Source organism: Ascaphus truei, chromosome 16, assembly GCF_040206685.1.
Source record: "Ascaphus truei isolate aAscTru1 chromosome 16, aAscTru1.hap1, whole genome shotgun sequence".
Classification (NCBI taxonomy): Eukaryota; Metazoa; Chordata; class Amphibia; order Anura; family Ascaphidae; genus Ascaphus; species Ascaphus truei.
Window position 1 is genome coordinate 53,125,066 of NC_134498.1, and position 27,280 is coordinate 53,152,345.

General features: G+C 51.3%; 2 protein-coding genes across 4 annotated transcripts in view; both read left to right on the forward strand.

The window, feature by feature from the left end:
* The window catches only part of ARR3 (arrestin 3), a 47,740-nt gene extending 26,700 nt beyond the window's left edge, over positions 1-21,040 (forward strand). The window contains exons 5-17 of one of the 3 annotated variants that reach the window (XM_075573586.1): positions 3,478-3,522; positions 3,947-4,143; positions 4,618-4,677; positions 6,502-6,569; positions 7,491-7,626; positions 7,842-7,926; positions 8,075-8,147; positions 10,402-10,539; positions 12,079-12,162; positions 12,731-12,754; positions 16,784-16,836; positions 19,822-19,831; positions 20,679-21,040. In XM_075573586.1, coding sequence (XP_075429701.1) covers positions 3,478-3,522; positions 3,947-4,143; positions 4,618-4,677; positions 6,502-6,569; positions 7,491-7,626; positions 7,842-7,926; positions 8,075-8,147; positions 10,402-10,539; positions 12,079-12,162; positions 12,731-12,754; positions 16,784-16,836; positions 19,822-19,831; positions 20,679-20,781 — 1,076 coding nt within the window. In that variant the 3' untranslated portion in view covers positions 20,782-21,040. Of the gene's footprint in view, positions 1-3,477; positions 3,523-3,944; positions 4,144-4,617; positions 4,678-6,501; positions 6,570-7,490; positions 7,627-7,841; positions 7,927-8,074; positions 8,148-10,401; positions 10,540-12,078; positions 12,163-12,730; positions 12,755-16,783; positions 16,837-19,821; positions 20,180-20,678 lie in introns of those variants that run through there. The other 2 variants (XM_075573584.1, XM_075573585.1) reach the window with 2 other exon arrangements.
* Positions 16,866-19,829, forward strand: LOC142467648 (uncharacterized). Its single transcript, XM_075573592.1, has 3 exons — positions 16,866-16,898; positions 17,789-19,491; positions 19,696-19,829. The coding sequence occupies exons 1-2, from the start codon at positions 16,866-16,868 to the stop codon at positions 19,235-19,237; spliced, it is 1,482 nt and encodes a 493-aa protein (XP_075429707.1). The 3' UTR covers positions 19,238-19,491; positions 19,696-19,829.
* Positions 21,041-27,280: the final 6,240 nt, after the last annotated feature.

Below are 27,280 nucleotides of genomic sequence, written 5' to 3' on the forward strand. Positions count from 1 at the left end.
TATGTCACACCCCATACCACACACACCATATGTCACACCCCATACCACACCCATCATATGTCACACCCCATACCACACACCCACCATATGTCACACCCCATACCTCACCCACCATATGTCACACCCCATACCACACCCACTATATGTCACACCCCATACCACACCCACCATATGTCACACCCCATACCACACACACACCATATGTCACACCCCATACCACACACACCATATGTCACACCCCATACCACACACACCATATGTCACACCCCATACCACACACACCATATGTCACACCCCATACCACACCCACCATATGTCACACCCCATACCACACCCACCATATGTCACACCCCATACCACACACACCATATGTCACACCCCATACCACACACACCATATGTCACACCCCATACCACACCCATCATATGTCACACCCCATACCACACACACCATATGTCACACCCCATACCACACACACCCACCATATGTCACACCCCATACCACACACACCATATGTCACACCCCATACCACATCCACCATATGTCACACCCCATACCACACACACCATATGTCACACCCCATACCACACACACACCATATGTCACACCCCATACCACACCCACCATATGTCACACCCCATACCACACCCACCATATGTCACACCCCATACCACACACACCATATGTCACACCCCATACCACACACACACCATATGTCACACCCCATACCACACACACCATATGTCACACCCCATACCACACACACCATATGTCACACCCCATACCACACCCACCATATGTCACACCCCATACCACACCCACCATATGTCACACCCCATACCACACCCACCATATGTCACACCCCATACCACACACACCATATGTCACACCCCATACCACACCCACCATATGTCACACCCCATACCACACACACCATATGTCACACCCCATACCACACACACCATATGTCACACCCCATACCACACACACACCATATGTCACCCCCCATACCACACCCACCATATGTCACACCCCATACCACACCCATCATATGTCACACCCCATACCACACACACCATATGTCACACCCCATACAACACCCACCATATGTCACACCCCATACCACACCCACCATATGTCACACCCCATACCTCACACACCATATGTCACACCCCATACCACACCCACCATATGTCACACCCCATACCACACACACCATATGTCACACCCCATACCACACACACACCATATGTCACACCCCATACCACACACACCATATGTCACACCCCATACCACACACACCATATGTCACACCCCATACCACACACACCATATGTCACACCCCATACCACACACCATGTCACACCCCATACCACACACACCATATGTCACACCCCATACCACACCCATCATATGTCACACCCCATATGTCACACCCCATACCTCACACACCATATGTCACACCCCATACCACACACACCATATGTCACACCCCATACCACACACACCATATGTCACACCCCATACCACACACCCACCATATGTCACACCCCATACCACACACCTACCATATGTCACACCCCATACCACACACACCATATGTCACACCCCATACCACACACACCATATGTCACACCCCATACCACACACACCATATGTCACACCCCATACCACACCCACCATATGTCACACCCCATACCACACCCACCATATGTCACACCCCATACCACACACACCATATGTCACACCCCATACCACACACACCATATGTCACACCCCATACCACACCCATCATATGTCACACCCCATACCACACACACCATATGTCACACCCCATACCACACACACCCACCATATGTCACACCCCATACCACACACACCATATGTCACACCCCATACCACACCCACCATATGTCACACCCCATACCACACACACCATATGTCACACCCCATACCACACACACACCATATGTCACACTCCATACCACACACACCATATGTCACACCCCATACCACACCCACCATATGTCACACCCCATACCACACACACCATATGTCACACCCCATACCACACACACACCATATGTCACACCCCATACCACACACACCATATGTCACACCCCATACCACACACACCATATGTCACACCCCATACCACACACACCATATGTCACACCCCATACCACACCCACCATATGTCACACCCCATACCACACCCACCATATGTCACACCCCATACCACACCCACCATATGTCACACCCCATACCACACACACCATATGTCACACCCCATACCACACCCACCATATGTCACACCCCATACCACACACACCATATGTCACACCCCATACCACACACACCATATGTCACACCCCATACCACACACACCATATGTCACACCCCATACCACACCCACCATATGTCACACCCCATACCACACACACACCATATGTCACCCCCCATACCACACCCACCATATGTCACACCCCATACCACACACACCATATGTCACACCCCATACCACACACACCATATGTCACACCCCATACCACACACCCACCATATGTCACACCCCATACCACACACCTACCATATGTCACACCCCATACCACACACACCATATGTCACACCCCATACCACACACCCACCATGTCACACCCCATACCACACACCCACCATATGTCACACCCCATACCACACCCACCATATGTCACACCCCATACCACACACACCATATGTCACACCCCATACCACACACACCATATGTCACACCCCATACCACACACACCATATGTCACACTCCATACCACACCCATCATATGTCACACCCCATACCACACACACCATATGTCACACCCCATACCACACCCACCATATGTCACACCCCATACCACACCCACCATATGTCACACCCCATACCACACCCACCATATGTCACACCCCATACCACACACACCATATGTCACACCCCATACCACACACACCATATGTCACACCCCATACCACACCCATCATATGTCACACCCCATACCACACACACCATATGTCACACCCCATACCACACCCATCATGTCACACCCCATACCACACACACCATATGTCACACCCCATACCACACACACCATATGTCACACCCCATACCACACACACCATATGTCACACCCCATACCACACACACCATATGTCACACCCCATACCACACACACCATATGTCACACCCCATACCACACACACCATATGTCACACCCCATACCACACACACCATATGTCACACCCCATACCACACACACCATATGTCACACCCCATACCACACCCATCATGTCACACCCGATACCACACACACACCATATGTCACACCCGATACCACACACACCATATGTCACACCCCATACCACACACACCATATGTCACACCCCATACCACACACACCATATGTCACACCCCTTGGCTATGTGTTTCCTCTTCTCGCTCTGCAGATGGAGTCATTCTGATCGCCCCAGAGTATCAGAAAGACAAAAAAGGTAACACCCCAGGCAGCTCATTGTTGTGGGGGCTTTAGGGTGGCTAAGGGTAATTGGAGGCGCTGGAGTTCTCTCTGAAGTGAGGGGTTCACTATGAAAATGTTGCTGTATGAAACCCCACTCCGGCAGTCTGCGGCAGATAATGCCGGATTCTGGCCTGATCCCGCGCACCGGAGCTTGATGAAACCTGGCATTTGTATCCCCATTAGCTTGTGGCACTCTGCATTGTGCTTTTCTCCTTCTCTTGCTCTCTTTATTTAACGCTCTTTTCCATTTGCCTCTCCCGCTCGTGTCTTTCTGGGGATCTCTCTCTTTCTGTCTTTCCCTTTTTAATTTTTTTGATCTCTTCTTCTCTCTCCTCATTTCTTCCTCTCTGTCTCTCTCACTCCCTCTTTTGCTCTCTCTCCTCCTCCTCCCCGTCCAGTCTTCGTGACGCTGACCTGTGCATTTCGTTACGGCCGTGATGACATGGAGCTCATTGGCCTGAGTTTCAGGAAGGATCTGTACGCTCTGTCCTGCCAGGTGTATCCCCCCCTTCCTGAGGATAAGAAGCCCCTCACCCCCCTCCAGGAGAAGCTACGCACGAAGCTGGGGGAGAACGCCTTCCCATTCTGCTTCAATGTGAGGAACCAGCACACACAGTGCAGGAGGGAGGGGCGTGCGCCCTCACAGGGGTGCGCAAACTGGGGGGGGGGGGGATCACCTCACAGTGGGGCGGGAGATTTGTCTGGGGGGGGGGCGGGCACGGGCGGTTGCAGAGTTCCCGCGCTCTTCCCCAAGGCATTTAAATGAAATGCGAGGGGATCGCGTGAGGCCCCTGCAACAATAAAACGTACCGTGATTCAGACGCTGTAATGCATCCCCATGGCAACGCCCCAGGGTTATGTGACGACACAAGGGTCAAATGACGCCGCAGGTCACGTGACCTGATGTCACGTGACTCCGGAATCGTCATTTGGCGCAGCTGCGAGGTAGGAGGGGGGTCGCGAGCTCCGAGCAGGCCAGGCAGGGGGGCGCAGCAGTAAAAGTTTGCGCTCCCCTGCGCCATCACATGAGTGTCAGGTCAGCCTCACGTTCTCACCTCCCATTTTGCAGATGGTCAAGAACTTGCCGTGTTCAGTAACGCTGCAGCCGGGCCCGGAGGATGCTGGGAAGGTGAGCAGGAGGGCGCTATAAACGCTGGCGCTGTTTTACTGTGGGGGAGATCAGTCATGTGCAGGGTTGCCACCACTGCGGGTTTGACCCGGAGACAATGGGTTTTGGCCACGTAGCTCCGGGTTACGGGTTTACCTTGTACACGTCCGGGCGGTGGCATGTGGCGGCGTCCTCCCAGCATCTCCCCCTGCAACGCCTGTCAATATGGCAGGGCGGCGGCAAATGGTGTCACGTTGCCATGACAACGGGACACTACGTGATGTAATGCAGCTCCATGTCATGTGACGCCTCACTACTCTTTGTCATGGCAACGTGATGCCGCGTAGCCATACTGACGGGAGTTGCAGGGGGAGATGCCGAGAGGATACCAGAGGACCCCGGGAGGCGCCACCGCCGAAGGTAAGCGCTAAATGTTAATATGGTATCTCCGGGTTAGCCTGCAGTAGAAGGTGGAAACCCTGGTCATGTGCAGCAAGGGGGCGAGGCCAGGAGAACAGGATCACACGAGGTGCAGCAAAGTGAGAGCGCTCAGTCATGTAACACCTACGTCCATTTCTTCATTCAAGATATTTTTGCTGGATTTCCAAAAGCCTTGTGCCCCGCGGGGGCGTGTCCTGCTCCGCTCAGTTCTCATTGGCTGCTTCTCTTGCAGTGTTTGTCTCCTCGCCTCTCATTGGTTGCTTCTCTTGCAGTGTTTGTCTCCTCGCCTCTCATTGGCTGCTTCTCTTGCAGTGTTTGTCTCCTCGCATCTCATTGGTTGCTTCTCTTGCAGTGTTTGTCTCCTCGCCTCTCATTGGTTGCTTCTGTTGCAGTGTTTGTCTCCTCGCCTCTCATTGGTTGCTTCTCTTGCAGTGTTTGTCTCCTCACCTCTCATTGGTTGCTTCTCTTGCAGTGTTTGTCTCCTCGCCCCTCATTGGTTGCTTCTCTTGCAGTGTTTGTCTCCTCACCTCTCATTGGTTGCTTCTCTTGCAGTGTTTGTCTCCTCGCCTCTCATTGGTTGCTTCTCTTGCAGTGTTTGTCTCCTCGCCTCTCATTGGTTGCTTCTCTTGCAGTGTTTGTCTCCTCGCCTCTCATTGGTTGCTTCTCTTGCAGTGTTTGTCTCCTCACATCTCATTGGTTGCTTCTCTTGCAGTGTTTGTCTCCTCGCCTCTCATTGGTTGCTTCTCTTGCAGTGTTTGTCTCCTCGCATCTCATTGGTTGCTTCTCTTGCAGTGTTTGTCTTCTCGCCTCTCATTGGTTGCTTCTCTTACAGTGTTTTGATTCCTCGCCTCTCATTGGTTGCTTCTCTTGCAGTGTTTGTCTCCTCGCCTCTCATTGGTTGCTTCTCTTGCAGTGTTTGTCTCCTCGCCTCTCATTGGTTGCTTCTCTTGCAGTGTTTTGCCTCCTCGCCTCTCATTGGTTGTTTCTCTTGCAGTGTTTTGCCTCCTCGCCTCTCATTGGTTGTTTCTCTTGCAGTGTTTTGCCTCCTCGCCTCTCATTGGTTGTTTCTCTTGCAGTGTTTTGCCTCCTCGCCTCTCATTGGTTGTTTCTCTTGCAGTGTTTTGCCTCCTCGCCTCTCATTGGTTGTTTCTCTTGCAGTGTTTTGCCTCCTCGCCTCTCATTGGTTGTTTCTCTTGCAGTGTTTTGCCTCCTCGCCTCTCATTGGTTGTTTCTCTTGCAGTGTTTTGCCTCCTCGCCTCTCATTGGTTGTTTCTCTTGCAGTGTTTTGCCTCCTCGCCTCTCATTGGTTGTTTCTCTTGCAGTGTTTTGCCTCCTCGCCTCTCATTGGTTGTTTCTCTTGCAGTGTTTTGCCTCCTCGCCTCTCATTGGTTGTTTCTCTTGCAGTCATGCGGGGTGGATTTTGAGGTGAAAGGATTCTGTGCAGAAAACCTGGAGGAGAAAATTCACAAGAGGTGAGAGCGATGAAACGTTAAAGCTTCGATCCCTCCAGTGACATCGCTTTTATCTCATGGCTCCGGCCCTCTCCAGGGACATGATGTCCAGTGTTTAGTACTGACCCCGTGCAGTGACATCGCTTTTATCTCATGGCTCCGGCCTCTCCAGGGACATGATGTCCAGTGTTTAGTACTGACCCCGTGCGGTGACATCGCTTTTATCTCATGGCTCCGGCCCTCTCCAGGGACATGATGTCCAGTGTTTAGTACTGACCCCGTGCGGTGACATCGCTTTTATCTCATGGCTCCGGCCCTCTCCAGGGACATGATGTCCAGTGTTTAGTACTGACCCCGTGCGGTGACATCGCTTTTATCTCATGGCGCATCGTTCTAGTCGCTATTCTGGAGAAAATGAGATGTGTAGCAGATTATGATCCCTTTTATTGGACCAACATGAGAGCTTTTCATCGATTAGCATTATTCACAAGTACAGAACTTCCCAAACCTCACAGGTCTCTTCTTCACATGTACAGAATTTCCCAAACCTCACAGGTCTCTCGTTCACGTGTACAATGCTTTCCAAACCTCAAAGGTCTCTTCTTCATGAGTACAGAGCTTTCCAAACCTCACAGGTCTCTTCTTCACATGTACAGAGCTTTCCAAACCTCACAGGTCTCTTCACATGTACAGAGCTTTCCAAACCTCACAGGTCTCTTCTTCACATGTACAGAGCTTTCCTAACCTCACAGGTCTCTTCTTCATGTGTACAGAGCTTTGTGAGTATACTCAATGAAGAGACCTGTAAGGTTTGGAAATGTTGTCGATGAAGAACTCTCAAATTGGTCAAATAAACAATATTACATAATAATATGTACGTAATAAAATACGTTTAGTATTATTTGCGTGATTAGTAAACATTGCACTTTCCCCCCCGCCCAGGAGCTCCGCGCGTCTCATTGTCCGGAAGGTGCAGTATGCGCCTGAGGTATCAGGACCCGCCCCTCGTGCTGACACCACGCGTCAATTCATGATGTCAGATCGCCCACTGCAGCTGGAGGCTTCACTGGACAAAGAGGTGGCCCCCGCACCCCAAGAGTCCCAAATCGCCATTTTCCCTCTGTCTCCCAGCTTATTTCTCTCTCTCTCCCTCTCTCTAACCTTTTCTAGTGCACTCTCTCCCCCCTCCTCCCATACCATGTATCTCTTCCCCTCTCCCCCCCTACCATGTATCTCTCCCCCCCCCCCTAACAGTTTCTCTCTCTCCTCCTCTCCTTGTTTGTCTTTCTCCAGATATATTATCATGGGGAGCCCATCAACGTGAACGTGAAAATCAACAACACAACCAACAAAATAGTGAAAAAGATCAAGATCTCAGGTGTGTGAGGGGAGGTGGCTGCAAGTTAGTGTGCAAGGAACAACACAGCCCGTTATAAGGAGCGTGCAGGGTGCACACGCCGTCTCTGTGCAGGAGGTACATGTGGTAAGATGTTACATGTGTGTAACGTGTTGTCATGTCCCCCCAGTGGAGCAGGTGACAGACGTGGTACTCTATGCCCTGGACAAGTACTCCAAGACTGTCTGCAGCGAAGAGATAAAGTAAGTGCACAGGCAGTGGGAGACATCAGAAAAGAGCAGGATAAAAGTGCGCAGCTAATAAACTCTATTGTGAGGAGATATTATCCCATAAGTACACCTATGTGATATATATAACAACAACCTCTAGAGTTGCAATTGACGTCTGCAGCTGTAGGTAAACGGAGTGACTCAACACACCTAGAACAACTGAAACACAAAAAACAAAAGCGCAGACGCATATAGTGAAGTAAGTTCCAAAATTCATATATATTAAATTTGTAAGATATCTGCGTACATCAATTCAGAAAATATTAGGCATTTCCTGCACTGATGACATGTGTTACCCGGCACCGCAACGACCACAGACCCGCAACGACCACAGAACCGCAACGACCACAGACCCGCAACGACCACAGACCCGCAACGACCACAGAACCACAACGACCACAGAACCGCAACGACCACAGACCCGCAACGACCACAGACCCGCAACGACCACAGAACCGCAACGACCACAGACCCGCAACGACCACGGGATCAGTTGTTGTCCGCTTACCCTTCCGTGTGGAAATCCAGGCATGACGATCTCTTCATCTGCCGCCTTGGGAGACTCTCCGTTCACCTCTGTGTGTCTGGGTAGAACACCCTCGGATACCGGGACCGTTGGAGCCGCTGTCAGGCTCGCTCCTCGGAAGTTCCGTGCGAATCCCGGTATCCGAGGGTGTTCTACCCAGACACACAGAGGTGAACGGAGAGTCTCCCAAGGCGGCAGATGAAGAGATCGTCATGCCTGGATTTCCACACGGAAGGGTAAGCGGACAACAACTGATCCCGTGGTCGTTGCGGGTCTGTGGTCGTTGCGGTTCTGTGGTCGTTGCGGGTCTGTGGTCGTTGCGGGTCTGTGGTCGTTGCGGTTCTGTGGTCGTTGTGGTTCTGTGGTCGTTGCGGGTCTGTGGTCGTTGCGGTTCTGTGGTCGTTGCGGGTCTGTGGTCGTTGCGGTTCTGTGGTCGTTGCGGGTCTGTGGTCGTTGCGGGTCTGTGGTCGTTGCGGGTCTGTGGTCGTTGCGGTTCTGTGGTCGTTGCGGGTCTGTGGTCGTTGCGGTTCTGTGGTCGTTGCGGTGCCGGGTAACACATGTCATCAGTGCAGGAAATGCCTAATATTTTCTGAATTGATGTACGCAGATATCTTACAAATTTAATATGTATGAATTTTGGAACTTACTTCACTATATGCGTCTGCGCTTTTTGTTTTTTGTGTTTCAGTGGGAGACATTACACTCTGATACTGCCGGTCGGGACACTGTCACACTGATGTTAGCAGGAGTTTCCTTGCGATAATGCCCCGATCTGCACTATCAGAGTATTATGAATAACTCGGGGGGATGAGGGGTGGCGCACTCTATGCTCTGTGTCGCTGCCTCTTTCAGACCCCGTCCCCCTCTCTCTAGTACACTCATCGTTACGGGCGCCACGTGTAAGGTTAGGGGTGCCACGTGTAAGGTTAGGGGTGCCACGTGTAAGGTTACGGGCGCCACGTGTAAGGTTAGGGGTGCCACGTGTAAGGTTAGGGGTGCCACGTGTAAGGTTAGGGGTGCCACGTGTAAGGTTAGGGGTGCCACGTGTACGTTTTTATAATAGGGGGACGCTGAAATTCAACAGGAAAATTACAGTTATTAAAGCTGAACATTTCCTATATATTTTAGTGACAAAAACACCCCCCAAATCTCTCTTCCCAATCCATGTATTTCCCCCCTTCATTTATTAATTTCTTCCCTCCAGTTCAGTCCCCTCTCCTCACTCCATTTCAGTCCCCCCTCCTCCCTCCATCTCACCCCCTTATCCTTCACTCTCCCTCTCCCCCCTCACTCTCCCTCTCCTCCCTCCCTCTCCCTCTCCCCCCTCACTCTCTCTATTCCCCCCTCACTCCCCCCCCTCCCTTTCTCCCCCCTCCCCCTCTCCCTCTCTCTCACCCCCCCTCACTCTCTCTCTCCCCCCTCACTCTCTCCCCTCCTCCCCTCACTCTCCCTCTCCCCTCACTCTCTCTTCCCCCCTCACTCCCCGCCTCCCTCTCTCCCCCCCCTCCCTTCCCCCCCCTCACTCTCCCTCTCCCCCCTCCCTCTCTCTCATCCCCCCTCACTCTCTCTTCCCCCCTCCCTCTCTCACCCCCTCACTCTCTCTTCCCCCCTCTCTCCCCCCTCCTCTCTCTCCCCCCTCCCTCCTCTCTCCCCTCACTCTCTCTCACCCCCCCCTCACTCTCTCCACTTTCTTCTCCCCAGTGACACTGTAGCTGCAAACTCCACATTGTGCAGGACCTACGCAGTGACTCCAGCGCTGGCCAATAATCGGGAGAAGCGCGGACTGGCCCTGGACGGCAAACTCAAGCATGAGGACACCAACCTGGCATCGTCCACAATGTAACTGTGACCTTGTGTGGCAGTTACATGCCCTCTCTGCACCCTCCATGTGCCAGACCCGTGCTGCACTGTACCTGCTCCGTGCCCGCTCTGTACCTTCCCTGTGCCAGCCCCATGCCGCTCTGTACCTTCTCTGTGCCCGCTCTGTACCTTCCCTGTGCCCGCTCCGTACCTGCTCAGTAACTGCCCCGTGCCCGCTCTGTACCTTCCCTGTGCCAGCCCCGTGCCCGCTCTGTACCTTCCCTGTGCCAGCCCCGTGCCCGCTCTGTACCTTCCATGCCAGCCCCGTGCCCGCTCTGTACCTTCCCTGTGCCCGCTCCGTAACTGCTCTGTACCTTCCCTGTGCCCGTTCAGTAACTGCTCCGTGCCCGCTCTGTACCTTCCCTGTGCCCGCTCCGTACCTGCTCATAACTGCTCCGTGCCCGCTCTGTACCTTCCCTGTGCCCGCTCCGTACCTGCTCAGTAACTGCTCCGTGCCCGCTCTGTACCTTCCCTGTGCCCGCTCCGTACCTGCTCATAACTGCTCCGTGCCCGCTCTGTACCTTCCCTGTGCCAGCCCCGTGCCTGCTCTGTACCTTCCCTGTGCCAGCCCCGTGCCCGCTCTGTACCTTCCCTGTGCCCGCTCCGTAACTGCTTTGTACCTTCCCTGTGCCCGTTCAGTAACTGCTCCGTGCCTGCTCTGTACCTTCCCTGTGCCCGCTCCGTAACTGCTTTGTACCTTCCCTGTGCCCGTTCAGTAACTGCTCTGTGCCCGCTCTGTACCTTCCCTGTGCCCGCTCCGTACCTGCTCAGTAACTGCTCCGTGCCCGCTCTGTACCTTCCCTGTGCCCGCTCCGTACCTGCTCATAACTGCTCCGTGCCCGCTCTGTACCTTCCCTGTGCCCGCTCCGTACCTGCTCAGTAACTGCTCCGTGCCCGCTCTGTACCTTCCCTGTGCCTGCTCCGTACCTGCTCATAACTGCTCCGTGCCCGCTCTGTACCTTCCCTGTGCCCGCTCCGTACCTGCTCATAACTGCTCCGTGCCCGCTCTGTACCTTCCCTGTGCCCGCTCCGTACCTGCTCATAACTGCTCCGTGCCCGCTCTGTACCTTCCCTGTGCCTGCTCCGTACCTGCTCATAACTGCTCCGTGCCCGCTCTGTACCTTCCCTGTGCCCGCTCCGTACCTGCTCAGTAACTGCTCCGTGCCCGCTCTGTACCTTCCCTGTGCCCGCTCTGTACCTTCCCTGTGCCCGCTCTGTACCTTCCCTGTGCCCGCTCTGTACCTTCCCTGTGCCCGCTCTGTACCTTCCCTGTGCCCGCTCTGTACCTTCCTTGTGCCCGCTCTATACCTGCTCAGTAACTGCTCCGTGCCCGCTCTGTACCTTCCCTGTGCCCGCTCCGTACCTGCTCAGTAACTGCTCCGTGCCCGCTCTGTACCTTCCCTGTGCCCGCTCCGTGCCCGCTCTGTACTTAGGGATGGCTTTTGTTCCTGTTCAGTTACTGAGCTGTAAGTGGAAGTATCCGTGTGCTATTTCTATCTGTCTCTCCCCCTCCCTCAGTCTGCGCTCTGGGATGGATAAGGAGGTCCTGGGGATCCTCGTGTCTTATAAAGTCCGAATTAATCTGATGGTTTCCAGAGGAGGGTATGTAACCTATTCACACACAGCTAGATACGTCTCTGTATGTGTCCACCAAGTACACCCCCCCATCTTTTTCTGTGGTTGAATATGCAGGATGTGTGTGACAGTACCCGACTAGCACCCTCTCTATCCACCTTTAAGACCCACCTTAAGACACACTTGCATAAAGAAGCATACGAATAGCACTGTGAACATTCTGAACACATGATGCATAAAGCTTGGCCCCCTGCAGACGCACTTACCAGAACTCCCTCCTACTGTCTCTGTGCGTTCTCCCTACCTACCAATTAGACTGTAAGCTCCTCGGGGCAGGGACTCCTCTTCCGAAATGTTACTTTTATGTCTAAAGCACTTATCCCCATGATCTGTTATTTATATTATCTGTTATTTATTTGATTACCCCGTGTATTACTACTGTGAAGCGCTATGTACATTAATGGCGCTATATAAATAAAGACATACAATACAGACATTATGTGTGTGTGTGTGTGTGTGTGTGTGTGTGTGTGTATATATATACATTACCCCTACCACACATCATAATTCTCACTTCATATTTCTTTCTTTGCAGCATTTTGGGGGACCTGACATCAAGGTAATGATATAAAGGGATGTAATATGACATCATGGCGCACATTATGACATCACCGCATTAATATGAAAAAAGGATGGGGTAAATTACTTCAATAGGGGAAAAAGCCAAAATGTGTAGCAAACCCAACAAAGAACAACGTTTCAGGCACACACAGGGCCTAACATCAGGTACACACAGGGCCTAACATCACGGACACACAGGGCCTAACATCAGGTGCACACAGGGCCTAACATCAGGTGCACACAGGGCCTAACATCACGGACACACAGGGCCTAACATCAGGTGCACACAGGGCCTAACATCAGGTGCACACAGGGCCTAACATCAGGTGCACACAGGGCCTAACATCAGGTGCACACAGGGCCTAACATCAGGTGCACACAGGGCCTAACATCAGGTGCACACAGGGCCTAACATCAGGTGCACACAGGGCCTAACATCAGGTGCACACAGGGCCTAACATCAGGTGCACACAGGGCCTAACATCAGGTGCACACAGGGCCTAACATCAGGTGCACACAGGGCCTAACATCAGGTGCACACAGGGCCTAACATCAGGTGCACACAGGGCCTAACATCAGGTGCACACAGGGCCTAACATCACGGACACACAGGGCCTAACATCAGGTACACACAGGGCTGAACGTCACGGACACACAGGGCCTAACATCAGGTACACACACAAGGCCTAACATCAGTTACACACAGGGCCTAACATCAGGTGCACACAGGGCCTAACATCAGGTGCACACAGGGCCTAACATCAGGTACACACACAGGGCCTAACATCACGGACACACAGGGCCTAACATCAGGTGCACACAGGGCCTAACATCAGGTGCACACAGGGCCTAACATCAGGTGCACACAGGGCCTAACATCAGGTGCACACAGGGCCTAACATCAGGTACACACAGGGCCTAACATCAGGTACACACAGGGCCTAACATCAGGTACACACAGGGCCTAACATCAGGTGCACACAGGGCCTAACATCAGGTGCACACAGGGCCTAACATCAGGTACACACAGGGCCTAACATCAGGTACACACAGGGCCTAACATCAGTTACACACAGGGCCTAACATCAGGTGCACACAGGGCCTAACATCAGGTGCACACAGGGCCTAACATCAGGTACACACAGGGCCTAACATCAGGTGCACACAGGGCCTAACATCAGGTGCACACAGGGCCTAACATCAGGTACACACAGGGCCTAACATCAGGTACACACAGGGCCTAACATCAGGTACACACAGGGCCTAACATCAGTTACACACAGGGCCTAACATCAGGTACACACAGGGCCTAACATCAGGTACACACAGAGCCTAACATCAGGTACACACAGGGCCTAACATCAGGTACACACAGGGCCTAACATCAGTTACACACAGGGCCTAACATCAGGTGCACACAGGGCCTAACATCAGGTACACACAGGGCGTAACATCAGGTACACACAGGGCCTAACATCAGGTGCACACAGGGCCTAACATCAGGTGCACACAGGGCCTAACATCAGGTGCACACAGGGCCTAACATCAGGTGCACACAGGGCCTAACATCACGGACACACAGGGCCTAACATCAGGTACACACCTTGCCGAACGTCACGGACACACAGGGCCTAACATCAGGTACACACACAAGGCCTAACATCAGTTACACACAGGGCCTAACATCAGGTGCACACAGGGCCTAACATCAGGTACACACACAGGGCCTAACATCACGGACACACAGGGCCTAACATCAGGTGCACACAGGGCCTAACATCAGGTGCACACAGGGCCTAACATCAGGTGCACACAGGGCCTAACATCAGGTGCACACAGGGCCTAACATCAGGTACACACAGGGCCTAACATCAGGTACACACAGGGCCTAACATCAGGTACACACAGGGCCTAACATCAGGTGCACACAGGGCCTAACATCAGGTGCACACAGGGCCTAACATCAGGTACACACAGGGCCTAACATCAGGTACACACAGGGCCTAACATCAGTTACACACAGGGCCTAACATCAGGTGCACACAGGGCCTAACATCAGGTGCACACAGGGCCTAACATCAGGTACACACAGGGCCTAACATCAGGTGCACACAGGGCCTAACATCAGGTGCACACAGGGCCTAACATCAGGTACACACAGGGCCTAACATCAGGTACACACAGGGCCTAACATCAGGTACACACAGGGCCTAACATCAGTTACACACAGGGCCTAACATCAGGTACACACAGGGCCTAACATCAGGTGCACACAGGGCCTAACATCAGGTGCACAAAGGGCCTAACATCAGGTGCACACAGGGCCTAACATCAGGTGCACACAGGGCCTAACATCAGGTGCACACAGGGCCTAACATCAGGTACACACAGGGCCTAACATCAGGTACACACAGGGCCTAACATCAGGTACACACAGGGCCTAACATCAGGTGCACACAGGGCCTAACATCAGGTACACACAGGGCCTAACATCAGTTACACACAGGGCCTAACATCAGGTGCACACAGGGCCTAACATCAGGTACACACAGGGCGTAACATCAGGTACACACAGGGCCTAACATCAGGTACACACAGGGCCTAACATCAGGTGCACACAGGGCCTAACATCAGTTACACACAGGGCCTAACATCAGGCACACACAGGGCCTAACATCAGGTGCACACAGGGCGTAACATCAGGCACACACAGGGCCTAACATCAGGTACACACAGGGCCTAACATCAGGTGCACACAGGGCCTAACATCAGGTGCACACAGGGCCTAACATCAGTTACACACAGGGCCTAACATCAGGTACACACAGGGCCTAACATCAGGTACACACAGGGCCTAACATCAGTTACACACAGGGCCTAACATCAGGTACACACAGGGCCTAACATCAGGTACACACAGGGCCTAACATCAGGTGCACACAGGGCGTAACATCAGGTACACACAGGGCCTAACATCAGGTGCACACAGGGCCTAACATCAGGTGCACACAGGGCCTAACATCAGTTACACACAGGGCCTAACATCAGGTACACACAGGGCCTAACATCAGGTGCACACAGGGCCTAACATCAGGTGCACACAGGGCCTAACATCAGGTACACACAGGGCCTAACATCAGGTACACACAGGGCCTAACATCAGTTACACACAGGGCCTAACATCAGGTACACACAGGGCCTAACATCAGGTACACACAGGGCCTAACATCAGTTACACACAGGGCCTAACATCAGGTACACACAGGGCCTAACATCAGGTACACACAGGGCCTAACATCAGGTACACACAGGGCGTAACATCAGGTACACACAGGGCCTAACATCAGGTACACACAGAGCCTAACCTTGCTGTCTCCCTCTCTCCATCTCACGCTATCCCCCCTCCTTGCCATCTTGCTGTCTCTCTTTCTCTGTCTCGCTGTCCCCCTCTCTCTGTCTCACTGTACCCCCCTCTCTGTCCCTCTCTCTGCCTCGCTGTCCCCTCCCTCTCTGCCCCGTCTCTCCGTCTCGCTGTCCCCCATTCTCTCCATCTTGCTGTCCCTCTTTCTGTCTCACTGTCCCCCCTCTGTTTTGCTGTCCCCCCTCTCTCTTGCTGTTACCCTCTCTCTGTCTCTATGTCCCCCTCTCGCTGTACCCTCTCTGTCCTGCTGCCCTCCCCCTCTTTGTCTCACTGTCCCCCCGCTCTCTTTTGCTGTTCCCCCTCTGTCCCCCCTCTCTCTGTCTCGCTGTTCCCACCTCTCGCTGTCTCCCCCTCTCTCTGTCTTGCTGTCTCCCCCTCTCTGTCTTGCTGTCCCCCCCTCTCTCTGTCCCCCCTCTCTGGTTTGCTCCCCCCTCTCTGTCTCGCTGTTCCCACCTCTCTCTGTCTTCCCCTCTCTGTCTTGCTGTCCCCCCTCTCTCTGTCCCCCCTCTCTCTGTCCCCCCCTCTCTGTCTTGCTGTCCCCCCCTCTCTGTCTTGCTGTCCCCCCCTTCTCTCTCTCTCTTCCTGACCTCTGTTTTTTTGCCTCAGTGATGTCACAGTTGAACTTCCGCTCACGCTGATGCACCCCAAACCATCGGAGGGTGAGTGTCCCTGCGAAGACACGGTGTACATGACATGTGACCCAGCTCTCAGAGATAACAATGTACAATCTATCTGGCATTATACACAGATTACTCAGTTTAGTCATTAAATTACCTTTTTCGCCTTAGCACCCAGGTTTACTATCTTTAACCATTTAGACCCCTTCTAGGGGCATCCCAAGTTGCTGGCTCTGAGACGCTGTACATTATACAATGATATTGTTTGTGCGCTCTGCTATGGAAGGTAGCATTTAGCACCGGTTGTGACATATTGTACCGCCGTGTGGTTCACAGGGTTGTCACACTGTAGCAAAGTTTGGATCACAGGGTTGTCACACTGTAGCACAGGTTTGTCACATTGTAGCAAAGTTTGGATCACGGGGTTGTCACACTGTAGCACAGGGTTGTCACACTGTAGCACGGTTTGGATCACGGGGTTGTCACACTGTAGCACAGGGTTGTCACACTGTAGCACGGTTTGGATCACAGGTTTGTCACACTGTAGCACAGGTTTGTCACATTGTAGCAAAGTTTGGATCACGGGGTTGTCACACTGTAGCACAGGGTTGTCACACTGTAGCACGGTTTGGATCACGGGGTTGTCACACTGTAGCACAGGGTTGTCACACTGTAGCACGGTTTGGATCACAGGTTTGTCACACTGTAGCACAGTTTGGATCACAGGGTTGTCACACTGTAGCACAGTTTTGATCACAGGGTTGTCACACTGTAGCACGGTTTGGATCACAGGTTTGTCACACTGTAGCACAGTTTGGATCACAGGGTTGTCACACTGTAGCACGGTTTGGAGCACAGGGTTGTCACACTGTAGCACGGTTTGGATCACAGGTTTGTCACACTGTAGCACAGGGTTGTCACACTGTAGCACGGTTTGGATCACAGGTTTGTCACACTGTAGCACGGTTTGGATCACAGGGTTGTCACACTGTAGCACGGTTTGTCACACTGTAGCACGGTTTGGATCACAGGTTTGTCACACTGTAGCACGGTTTGGATCACAGGGTTGTCACACTGTAGCACAGGTTTGCCACATTGTAGCAAAGTTTGGATCACGGGGTTGTCACACTGTAGCACAGGTTTGTCACATTGTAGCAAAGTTTGGATCACGGGGTTGTCACACTGTAGCACAGGTTTGTCACATTGTAGCAAAGTTTGGATCACGGGGTTGTCACACTGTAGCACAGGGTTGTCACACTGTAGCACGGTTTGGATCACGGGGTTGTCACACTGTAGCACAGGGTTGTCACACTGTAGCACAGGGTTGTCACACTGTAGCACAGGTTTGTCACATTGTAGCAAAGTTTGGATCACGGGGTTGTCACACTGTAGCACAGGGTTGTCACACTGTAGCACGGTTTGGATCACGGGGTTGTCACACTGTAGCACAGGGTTGTCACACTGTAGCACGGTTTGGATCACAGGGTTGTCACACTGTAGCACGGTTTGGATCACAGGGTTGTCACACTGTAGCACGGTTTGGATCACAGGGTTGTCACACTGTAGCACAGTTTGGATCACAGGGTTGTCACACTGTAGCACGGTTTGGAGCACAGGGTTGTCACACTGTAGCACGGTTTGGATCACAGGGTTGTCACACTGTAGCACGGTTTGGATCACAGGGTTGTCACACTGTAGCACGGTTTGTCACACTGTAGCACGGTTTGGATCACAGGTTTGTCACACTGTAGCACGGTTTGGATCACAGGGTTGTCACACTGTAGCACAGTTTGGATCACGGGGTTGTCACACTGTAGCACAGGGTTGTCACACTGTAGCACGGTTTGGATCACAGGGTTGTCACACTGTAGCACAGTTTGGATCACGGGGTTGTCACACTGTAGCACAGGGTTGTCACACTGTAGCACGGTTTGGATCACAGGGTTGTCACACTGTATCACGGTTTGGAGCACAGGTTTGTCACACTGTAGCACAGGGTTGTCACACTGTAGCACGGTTTGGATCACAGGGTTGTCACACTGTAGCACAGGTTTGGAGCACAGGGTTGTCACACTGTAGCACGGTTTGGATCACAGGGTTGTCACACTGTAGCACAGGGTTGTCACACTGTAGCACGGTTTGGATCACAGGGTTGTCACACTGTAGCACGGTTTGTCACACTGTAGCACAGGGTTGTCACACTGTAGCACGGTTTGGATCACAGGGTTGTCACACCGTAGCACGGTTTGGATCACAGGGTTGTCACACTGTAGCACAGGTTTGTCACACTGTAGCACAGGGTTGTCACACTGTAGCACGGTTTGGATCACAGGGTTGTCACACTGGAGCACAGGTTTGTCACACTGGAGCACAGGGTTGTCACACTGTAGCACAGGGTTGTCACACTGTATCACGGTTTGATCACAGGTTTGTCACACTGTAGCACAGGGTTGTCACACTGTATCACGGTTTGGATCACAGGTTTGTCACCCTGTAGTACAGGGTTGTCACACTGTATCACGGTTTGGATCACAGGTTTGTCACACTGTAGCACAGGTTTGTCACACTGTATCACGGTTTGGATCACAGGTTTGTCACACTGTAGCACAGGGTTGTCACACTGTATCACGGTTTGGATCACAGGTTTGTCACACTGTAGCACAGGTTTGTCACACTGTATCACGGTTTGGATCACAGGTTTGTCACACTGTAGCACAGGGTTGTCACACTGTATCACGGTTTGGATCACAGGGTTGTCACACTGTAGCACAGGTTTGTCACACTGTAGCACAGGGTTGTCACACTGTATCATGGTTTGGATCACAGGTTTGTCACACTGTAGCACAGGGTTGTCACACTGTATCACGGTTTGGATCACAGGGTTGTCACACTGTAGCACAGGTTTGTCACACTGTAGCACAGGGTTGTCACATTCTGACATGGCTATAAAGTGGATATTGGCTTCTGCAATATTCACACTGTGTATTTTCCCCCATATCACTTTGCCTGGACACATGAAACATACAGATATGACAAGGTAAGTGACAACTGTCCAAAAAAAGCACTCTCCTTGTGTGTATGTCTGTGACTCTGTGTCTGTTATATATGTGTGTGTGTGTGTGTGTGTGTGTGTGTGTGTGTGCGCACCCCGCTGTACACTTGGACACCTTTATACTGTGTATTAAACTCACGCGGTAGTTGGAAGTTTTAGATTAAGCGGAGTAAAGACTTTACCCCTATGTGCTCTGATTCTTTCCGTCTTGCATCCCCTCCTGCCATGCCATGTACTTTGGTCCCTCTTCTCTGTCTCTCTCCTTCCTCTCTCTCTCTGCTATCCCCTCTTCCATCCCTCCCTTCTCTCTCCCATCTCTCCTGTGTCCCACCCTTCTCTCCTCTCCCCCTCTACCGTCTCCCTCCCCTCCCAACCCTCCCTTCTCTCCTCTTTCTTCCTTTTCTCCCTCCCTTCTCTCTTTCTTCCTTTTCTCCCTCCCTTCTCTCTTTCTTCCTTTTCTCCCTCCCTTCTCCCCCTCCCTTCTCTCCTCTCTTTCTTCCTTCTCTCCCTCCCTTCTCTCCCCCTCCCTTCTCTCCTCTCCCTCCCTTCTCTCCTCTCCCCCCCTCTTTCTTCCTTCTCTCCCTCCCTTCTCTCTCCCTCCCTTCTCTCCCCCTCCCTTCTCTCTCCCTCCCTTCTCTCCCCCTCCCTTCTCTCTCCCTCCCTTCTCTCCTCTCCCTCCCTTCTCTCCCCCTCCCTTCTCTCCTCTCCCTCCCCTCTTTCTTCCTTCTCTCCCTCCCTTCTCTCCTCTCCCTCCCTTCTCTCCTCTCCCTCCCTCCCCTCCTCTCCCTCCCTCCCCTCCTCTCCCTCCCCTCTCCCTCCCTTCTCTCCCCAGCACTGAAGATGTGGTGATTGAGGAGTTTGCTCGGCACAAACTGCAGGGAGAGAACGATGAGGAAGATGAGAAGGAGGAAGCAGAGAGAGAGAGCAGCAGTTGAAGTGGTTGCCGCACAGAACGAAGCTTGTAACCAGATTCCCCCTGTATAGCGCACGTTACATTGTACATCACACTGCCCTTGTGCTCTCCTCCCACCCAACGAGATCACGTGGAGTCCCAATTTACACTTGGTCAGGATGCGGTTGGTTAGTGTCCTGGGCGTGTGCCCGTTCCCATGTGCGTGTGAGTTGAGTATCACCCGTGTGGTACCTTCTATAGGTCCTATTGAAACATTAAATAAATATCTACTTCTAAACCTTGACGTGTCTTTGAGTGGTGTATTCTCTGTGTGCACACGGACCTGACGGGGGTAAGCATGAGGGGCTCAGGGACAAACTATAACCCCCACTCCCCCCCCCCCCTCCTCACCCACTTCCCCCCCACCCCCCACTCCTCCCCCACACCCTGCCCCAGAAGCCCACGAGTTAAACTCAACATATATGTATATCTTTATTTATATAGCACAGACAGTGTACTCTGCGCTTTACAAAGAGACAGTACAGGGAATTATAATAATAATACAGTAAGCACAGCAAAGACAGACAATAGGAAAGGAAATCCCTGCCCTGCAGAGCTTACAATCTAAGTGGTATGTTGGGAGACTCACAGAGACAGCAGGTGAGGGAATAAGTGCTGTAGATGGCAGTGCCTGGCCTTGATGGTGGGTAAGTGCATTAGATAGCAGTGCCTGGCCTTGACGGTTGGTAGGAGAGACTGGGTGTGGGACAGGAACCACGAGTCCGGGCTGTTGAAACACTTTATTTAAGAGGTGAGTTTTAAGGTTTGTATTAAAGGTGGGGAGAGGGTGCTTGGCGTATACTGAGTGTGAGGGGGTCCCACAGGTAAGGGGCAATGAGGGGAAAGGTTTAAGGTGAGAGAGAGAGAGTAGTAGAGGTGGAGAGGAGACAGTTATAGGTAGAGTGCAGGAGACCAGCAGGGATATAACGAGAGATCAGAGATGATGTGTAGGGAGGAGCGGAGGAGTGGAGATCCTGGAAGGTAAGCAGGAGAACTTTGTAGGTGATCGGGAACTTGGTGGGAAGCCAGGAGAGAGAATTAAGGAGGAGATGAGCACACAGTGTTCTGGGAGAAAGTGAAATGATTCTAACAGCAGAGTTTGGGATACATTGCAGGGGTGACAGTTGTGGCAGGAAGGCCTGTTAGCAGTATGTTACAATAATCCAGACGGGAGAGGATAAGGGCAGGCATTGGAGTTTTAGCAGTACAGTGACAGAGGAAAGGACGGATCTTTGCAATATTACGGAGGAAGAAGAGAAACATTTTGGCCATGCCATGTATGCGAATGGAGAAACGGAAGAGTGAAATGTTACTCCTAGGCAACGCGAGTTGCCTCTCGTTTTCAAGTATGTCCTGGGATAGAGACGGGAGAGGTGTCTCACTCATTGGGAGGGCACGCTCACTCATTGGAAGGGCACGCTCACTCATTGGGGACAGTCTCACTCACTGGGGGACAGTCTCACTCACTGGGGGACAGTCTCACTCATTGGGTGAGTCTCACTCATTGAGGGACAGTCTCACTCATTGGGGGACAGTCTCACTCATTGGGAGGGCAGTCTAACTCCTTGGGAGGGCACGCTCACTCATTGGGAGGGCAGTCTCACCTATTGGGAAGGCACGCTTACTCATTGGGAGGGCACGCTCACTCATTGGGAGGGCACGCTTATTCATTGGGAGGGCATGCTCACTCATTAGGGGACAGTCTCACTCATTGGGAGGGCACGCTCACTCATTGGGAGGGCAGGCTCACTAAATGGGGGACAGTTTCACTCATTGGGGGACAGTCTCCCTCATTGGGGGACAGTCTCACTCATTGGGAGGGCAGTCTCACTCATTGGAGGAGTCTCACTCATTGGAGGACAGTCTCACTCATTGGGAGGGCACGCTCACTCATTGGGGGACAGTCTCACTCATTGGGGGACAGTCTCACTCATTGGGAGGGCAAGTCTCACTCATTGGGAGGGCAAGTCTCACTCATTGGGAGGGCACGCTCACTCATTGGTAGGGCACGTTCACTCATTGGGAGGGCTGTCTCACTCATTGGGAGGGCACGCTCACTTATTGGGAGGGCAGTCTCACTCATTAGAGGACAGTCTCCTTCATTGGGAAGGCAGTCTCATTCATTGGGAGGGCAGTCTCACTCATTGGGAGGGCAGTCTCATTCATTGGGAGGGCAGTCTCACTCATTGGAGGACAGTCTCACTCATTGGAGGACAGTCTCACTCATTGGGAGGGCACGCTCACTCATTGGGGGACAGTCTCACTCATTGGGAGGGCAAGTCTCACTCATTGGGAGGGCACGCTCACTCATTGGGAGGGCACGCTCACTCATTGGGAGGGTAGTCTCGCTCATTGGAGGACAGTCTCATTCATTGAGAGGGCAGTCTCACTCACTGGGAGGGCACACTCACTCATTGGGAGGGCACGCTCACTCATTGGGAGGGTAGTCTCGCTCATTGGAGGACAATCTCATTCATTGAGAGGGCAGTCTCACTCACTGGGAGGGCACGCTCACTCATTGGGGTACAGTCTCATTCATTGGGAGGGCATGCTCACTCATTGGGAGGGCACGCTCACTCATTGGGGGACACTCATTCATTGGGAAGGCAGTCTCATTCATTGGGAGGGCAGTCTCACTCATTGGGAGGGCAGTCTCATTCATTGGGAGGGCAGTCTCACTCATTGGAGGACAGTCTCACTCATTGGAGGACAGTCTCACTCATTGGGAGGGCACGCTCACTCATTGGGGGACAGTCTCACTCATTGGGAGGGCACGCTCACTCATTGGGGGACAGTCTCACTCATTGGGAGGGCACGCTCACTCATTGGGAGGGCACGCTCACTCATTGGGAGGGTAGTCTCGCTCATTGGAGGACAGTCTCATTCATTGAGAGGGCAGTCTCACTCACTGGGAGGGCACGCTCACTCATTGGGGTACAGTTATTATTATTATTATTATTAGGGCACGCTTACTCATTGGGAGGGCACGCTCACTCATTGGGGGACAGTCTCATTCATTGGGAGGGCACGCTCACTCATTGGGAGGGCACGCTCACTCATTGGGAGGGCACGCTCACTACTTATAATTACAAGAAATATACCTGACACCTCCCCCTCACCATGACGTGCACCACCACCACCTATGGGTGTACCAAGATGGCCGATCATTCCATGCGCGTGCACGTCCCCCATGATGTCAGACAGGCCGCGCCCGGCTCCCCCTGCGCACGCGCACACCCATACGTCCTCGCTCCCGCTCCGGTTCCGGTTCCGGCTCCGGTTCTTTTCTGGCTCCGTGATTCGGCTCCATCATCATGAGTTCTGCCGGTGGCGGAGAGTTCGGGAACCCACTGCGGAAATTCAAGCTGGTGTTCCTGGGGGAGCAGAGTGGTGAGGGGAAGAGATATATATCACACACCCATATATATATATATATATATATATATATCACACACCCATATATATATATATATATCACACACCCATATATATATATCACACACATATAGATATATATATATATATATACATACACATCACATCCCCATTTTTTATATATATATATATATTATAAAATATAGATAGATATCACATCACATATATATATATATATATATATCACATCACACACCCATATATATACACATCACATCCCCATTTTATATATATATATATATATATATATATATATATATATATATATATAATATAGATAGATATCACATCATATATATATATATATATATATATATATATATATATATATTATAATATAATATAGATATAGATAACATCACACACCCATATATATCTATATATAGATAACATTACACACCCATATAGATTTATTTATTTTATTTATAAAATATTTTACCAGGAAGTAATACATTGAGAGTTACCTCTGGTTTTCAGGTATTTCCTGGGATAGAGACGGAAGAGGTGTCTCACTCATTGGGAGGGCACGCTCACTCATTGGGAGGGCACGCTCACTCATTGGGAGGGCACGCTCACTCATTGGGAGGGCACGCTCACTCATTGGGAGGGCACGCTCACTCATTGGGAGGGCACGCTCACTCATTGGGAGGGCACGCTCACTCATTGGGAGGACACGCTCACTCATTGGGAGGGCACGCTCACTCATTGGGAGGGCACGCTCACTCATTGGGAGGGCACGCTCACTCACTGGAGGACACCCGTGTGTATAGATATAGACATCACATGCCTTAGACAGGTCTGCACCCCTGCTTTTCAACCATTATCACCTAGCATACAGTGCTTCCATTGCAGCAAGGGATTCTGGGAAATGACATGCAAATGAGCACACAGGGTCATCTTTTATGGGTCACCATATATATATGGGTTTTGTCGCCTTTTTCACCCACCATAACTTAAAGTGTGTGTGTGTGTGTGTGTGTGTGTATCTATACCGTGTTAGCCGAGCTTTAATAATCAAAAATGAATAGACGATACCGTTCTGTGGCTAACGAAATGCTTTTATTTGTGCGAGCTTTTAATCTCCGCTTCCGCCGGTGTTACAGTGGATAAAGCAAGAAAGGATTTTACTTAAAAACAGTGCATCTTGGAATGTATCTGTCTCTGAAGCCTATCCCTCCCCCCTGTGTAGTATGCGATTTATGACTTAAGTTGTCCCTGAATGTTAGTGGTGTGTGTGTGAGTAAGTATAAATTTATAAAAAGCCCATAGTGTATACAGCGCTTTACAAAAGGTGTGTGTGTAGTGGGAGTGTATATCAATGGTGTGGAAATGTGAGAGAGTGTTGCATTACTATAAGTGTGTGTAGATACTATGTGGTCCCTATTGGTATATAGGGATGGAATTACATTGTGTATTTGTATGTGTAAGAGACAGCTATGTATGCATGCATATAGCGCACTATGTATAGACATGGCCTATAGCACTCATGGGAAGAGAGTTTTCGTGTCAGTAATGACTCATGAAACTGTTCTCGGTTTAGGCCACCGCTAAGAGTGTGTGTGTGTGTGTGTGTGTGTGTGTGTTTATTTATTTTATTCCCCCTCTCTCCCTGCACAGCACACTCTCAAAACAAAAACTGGGATGAGGGTGCATACCTTCAAAATAGTACGCAAGACAGGGCAGGCACGCCTATGTTCAAAATAGTGAGATTTATTAGCTAATCTTACTATTTTGATCATAGGAGTACCTGTCCTGTTTTGTGTGTTATGGTTATCTCTATATGTTTATCACGTCCACCCACACATCATCTTCTGCCCCTGTGTCCCCACTGCTGCATAAAATCTCCCAGGTTTTGCGGTTACAGCTTCTCAGGTCCACGTTGCTCGACAAATGTCCTGATTTCATCCTCCCATCTTACTTCTGGTCGTCCTTGTCTTTTAATCTCTCTCCTGGAATCCAGTCGAGTTCCATCTTTGTCCAAAATTGGTTGTTTCTTCTTGCGATATAACAGGCCCACCGCCATTTTAATAATAATGATAGCATGTTCTTGTATAGCGCTGCTAGTTATACGTAGCACTTTACAGAGACATTTTGCAGGCACAGGTCCCTGCCCCGTGGAGCTTACAATCTATGTTTTTGGTACCTGAGGCACAGGGAGATAAAGTGACTTGCCCAAGGTCACAAGGAGCCGACACTGGGAATTGAACCAGGTTCCCCTGCTTCAAACTCAGTGCCAGTCAGTGTCTTTACTCACTGAGCCGCTCCTTCTCCCTTTTAAGTTCTTCACCCTTGTGGTGTTGTCACAGACTTTTGTTTGGTTTCAAACCCATTGATTCTTTTTCCTGTCTCTTTGGGTAATATCCATCAGACATTTCTCCATTGCTTTGTGTTGTCTGAAGCTTCTGAATTATCTTCGTGTTTACGGTCCACGCTTCACTCCTATAAGTGAGCACAGGAAGAATACACTGGTCAAAAACATTCTTGAGGAACCATCAAAGGTTCCTTTTGAAATATTATTTTGTTCCAAACGCGTCCCATTCCATCTTCATTCTTGTATTGATTTCATTCAAAAGGTTCCTGTTGTTACTTGCCGGCCAAGCGTAGACATTGTTTTTGACTTCTAGATCTATTCCATTTATTTCAATCTTTGCAGACTTGACACATTTGTTGAATATCACTTTGGTCTTGTTGAGCTTCATACAGAGGCCCACCTTCTTACTTCGAGTTCTCGACTTTGCTGGAGGTCTTATAGACTCGTGGTAAAAATAACAATTTTACCTGCAAATCATAGGTGACTCAAATATTCACTGTAGATTTTGATTCCATTTTCCCAATTTAATATCCTAAATAATTAAAGTGTTGCTGTGAAAAGCTTTGGTGACATGGTGTCTCCCTGCCGCACTCCCTTGCTGATCCTGGTGACACGGTGTCTCCCTGCCGCTCTCCCTTGCTGATCCTGGTGACACGGTGTCTCCCTGCCGCTCTCCCTCGCTGATCCTGGTGACACGGTGTCTCCCTGCCGCACTCCCTTGCTGATCCTGGCGACG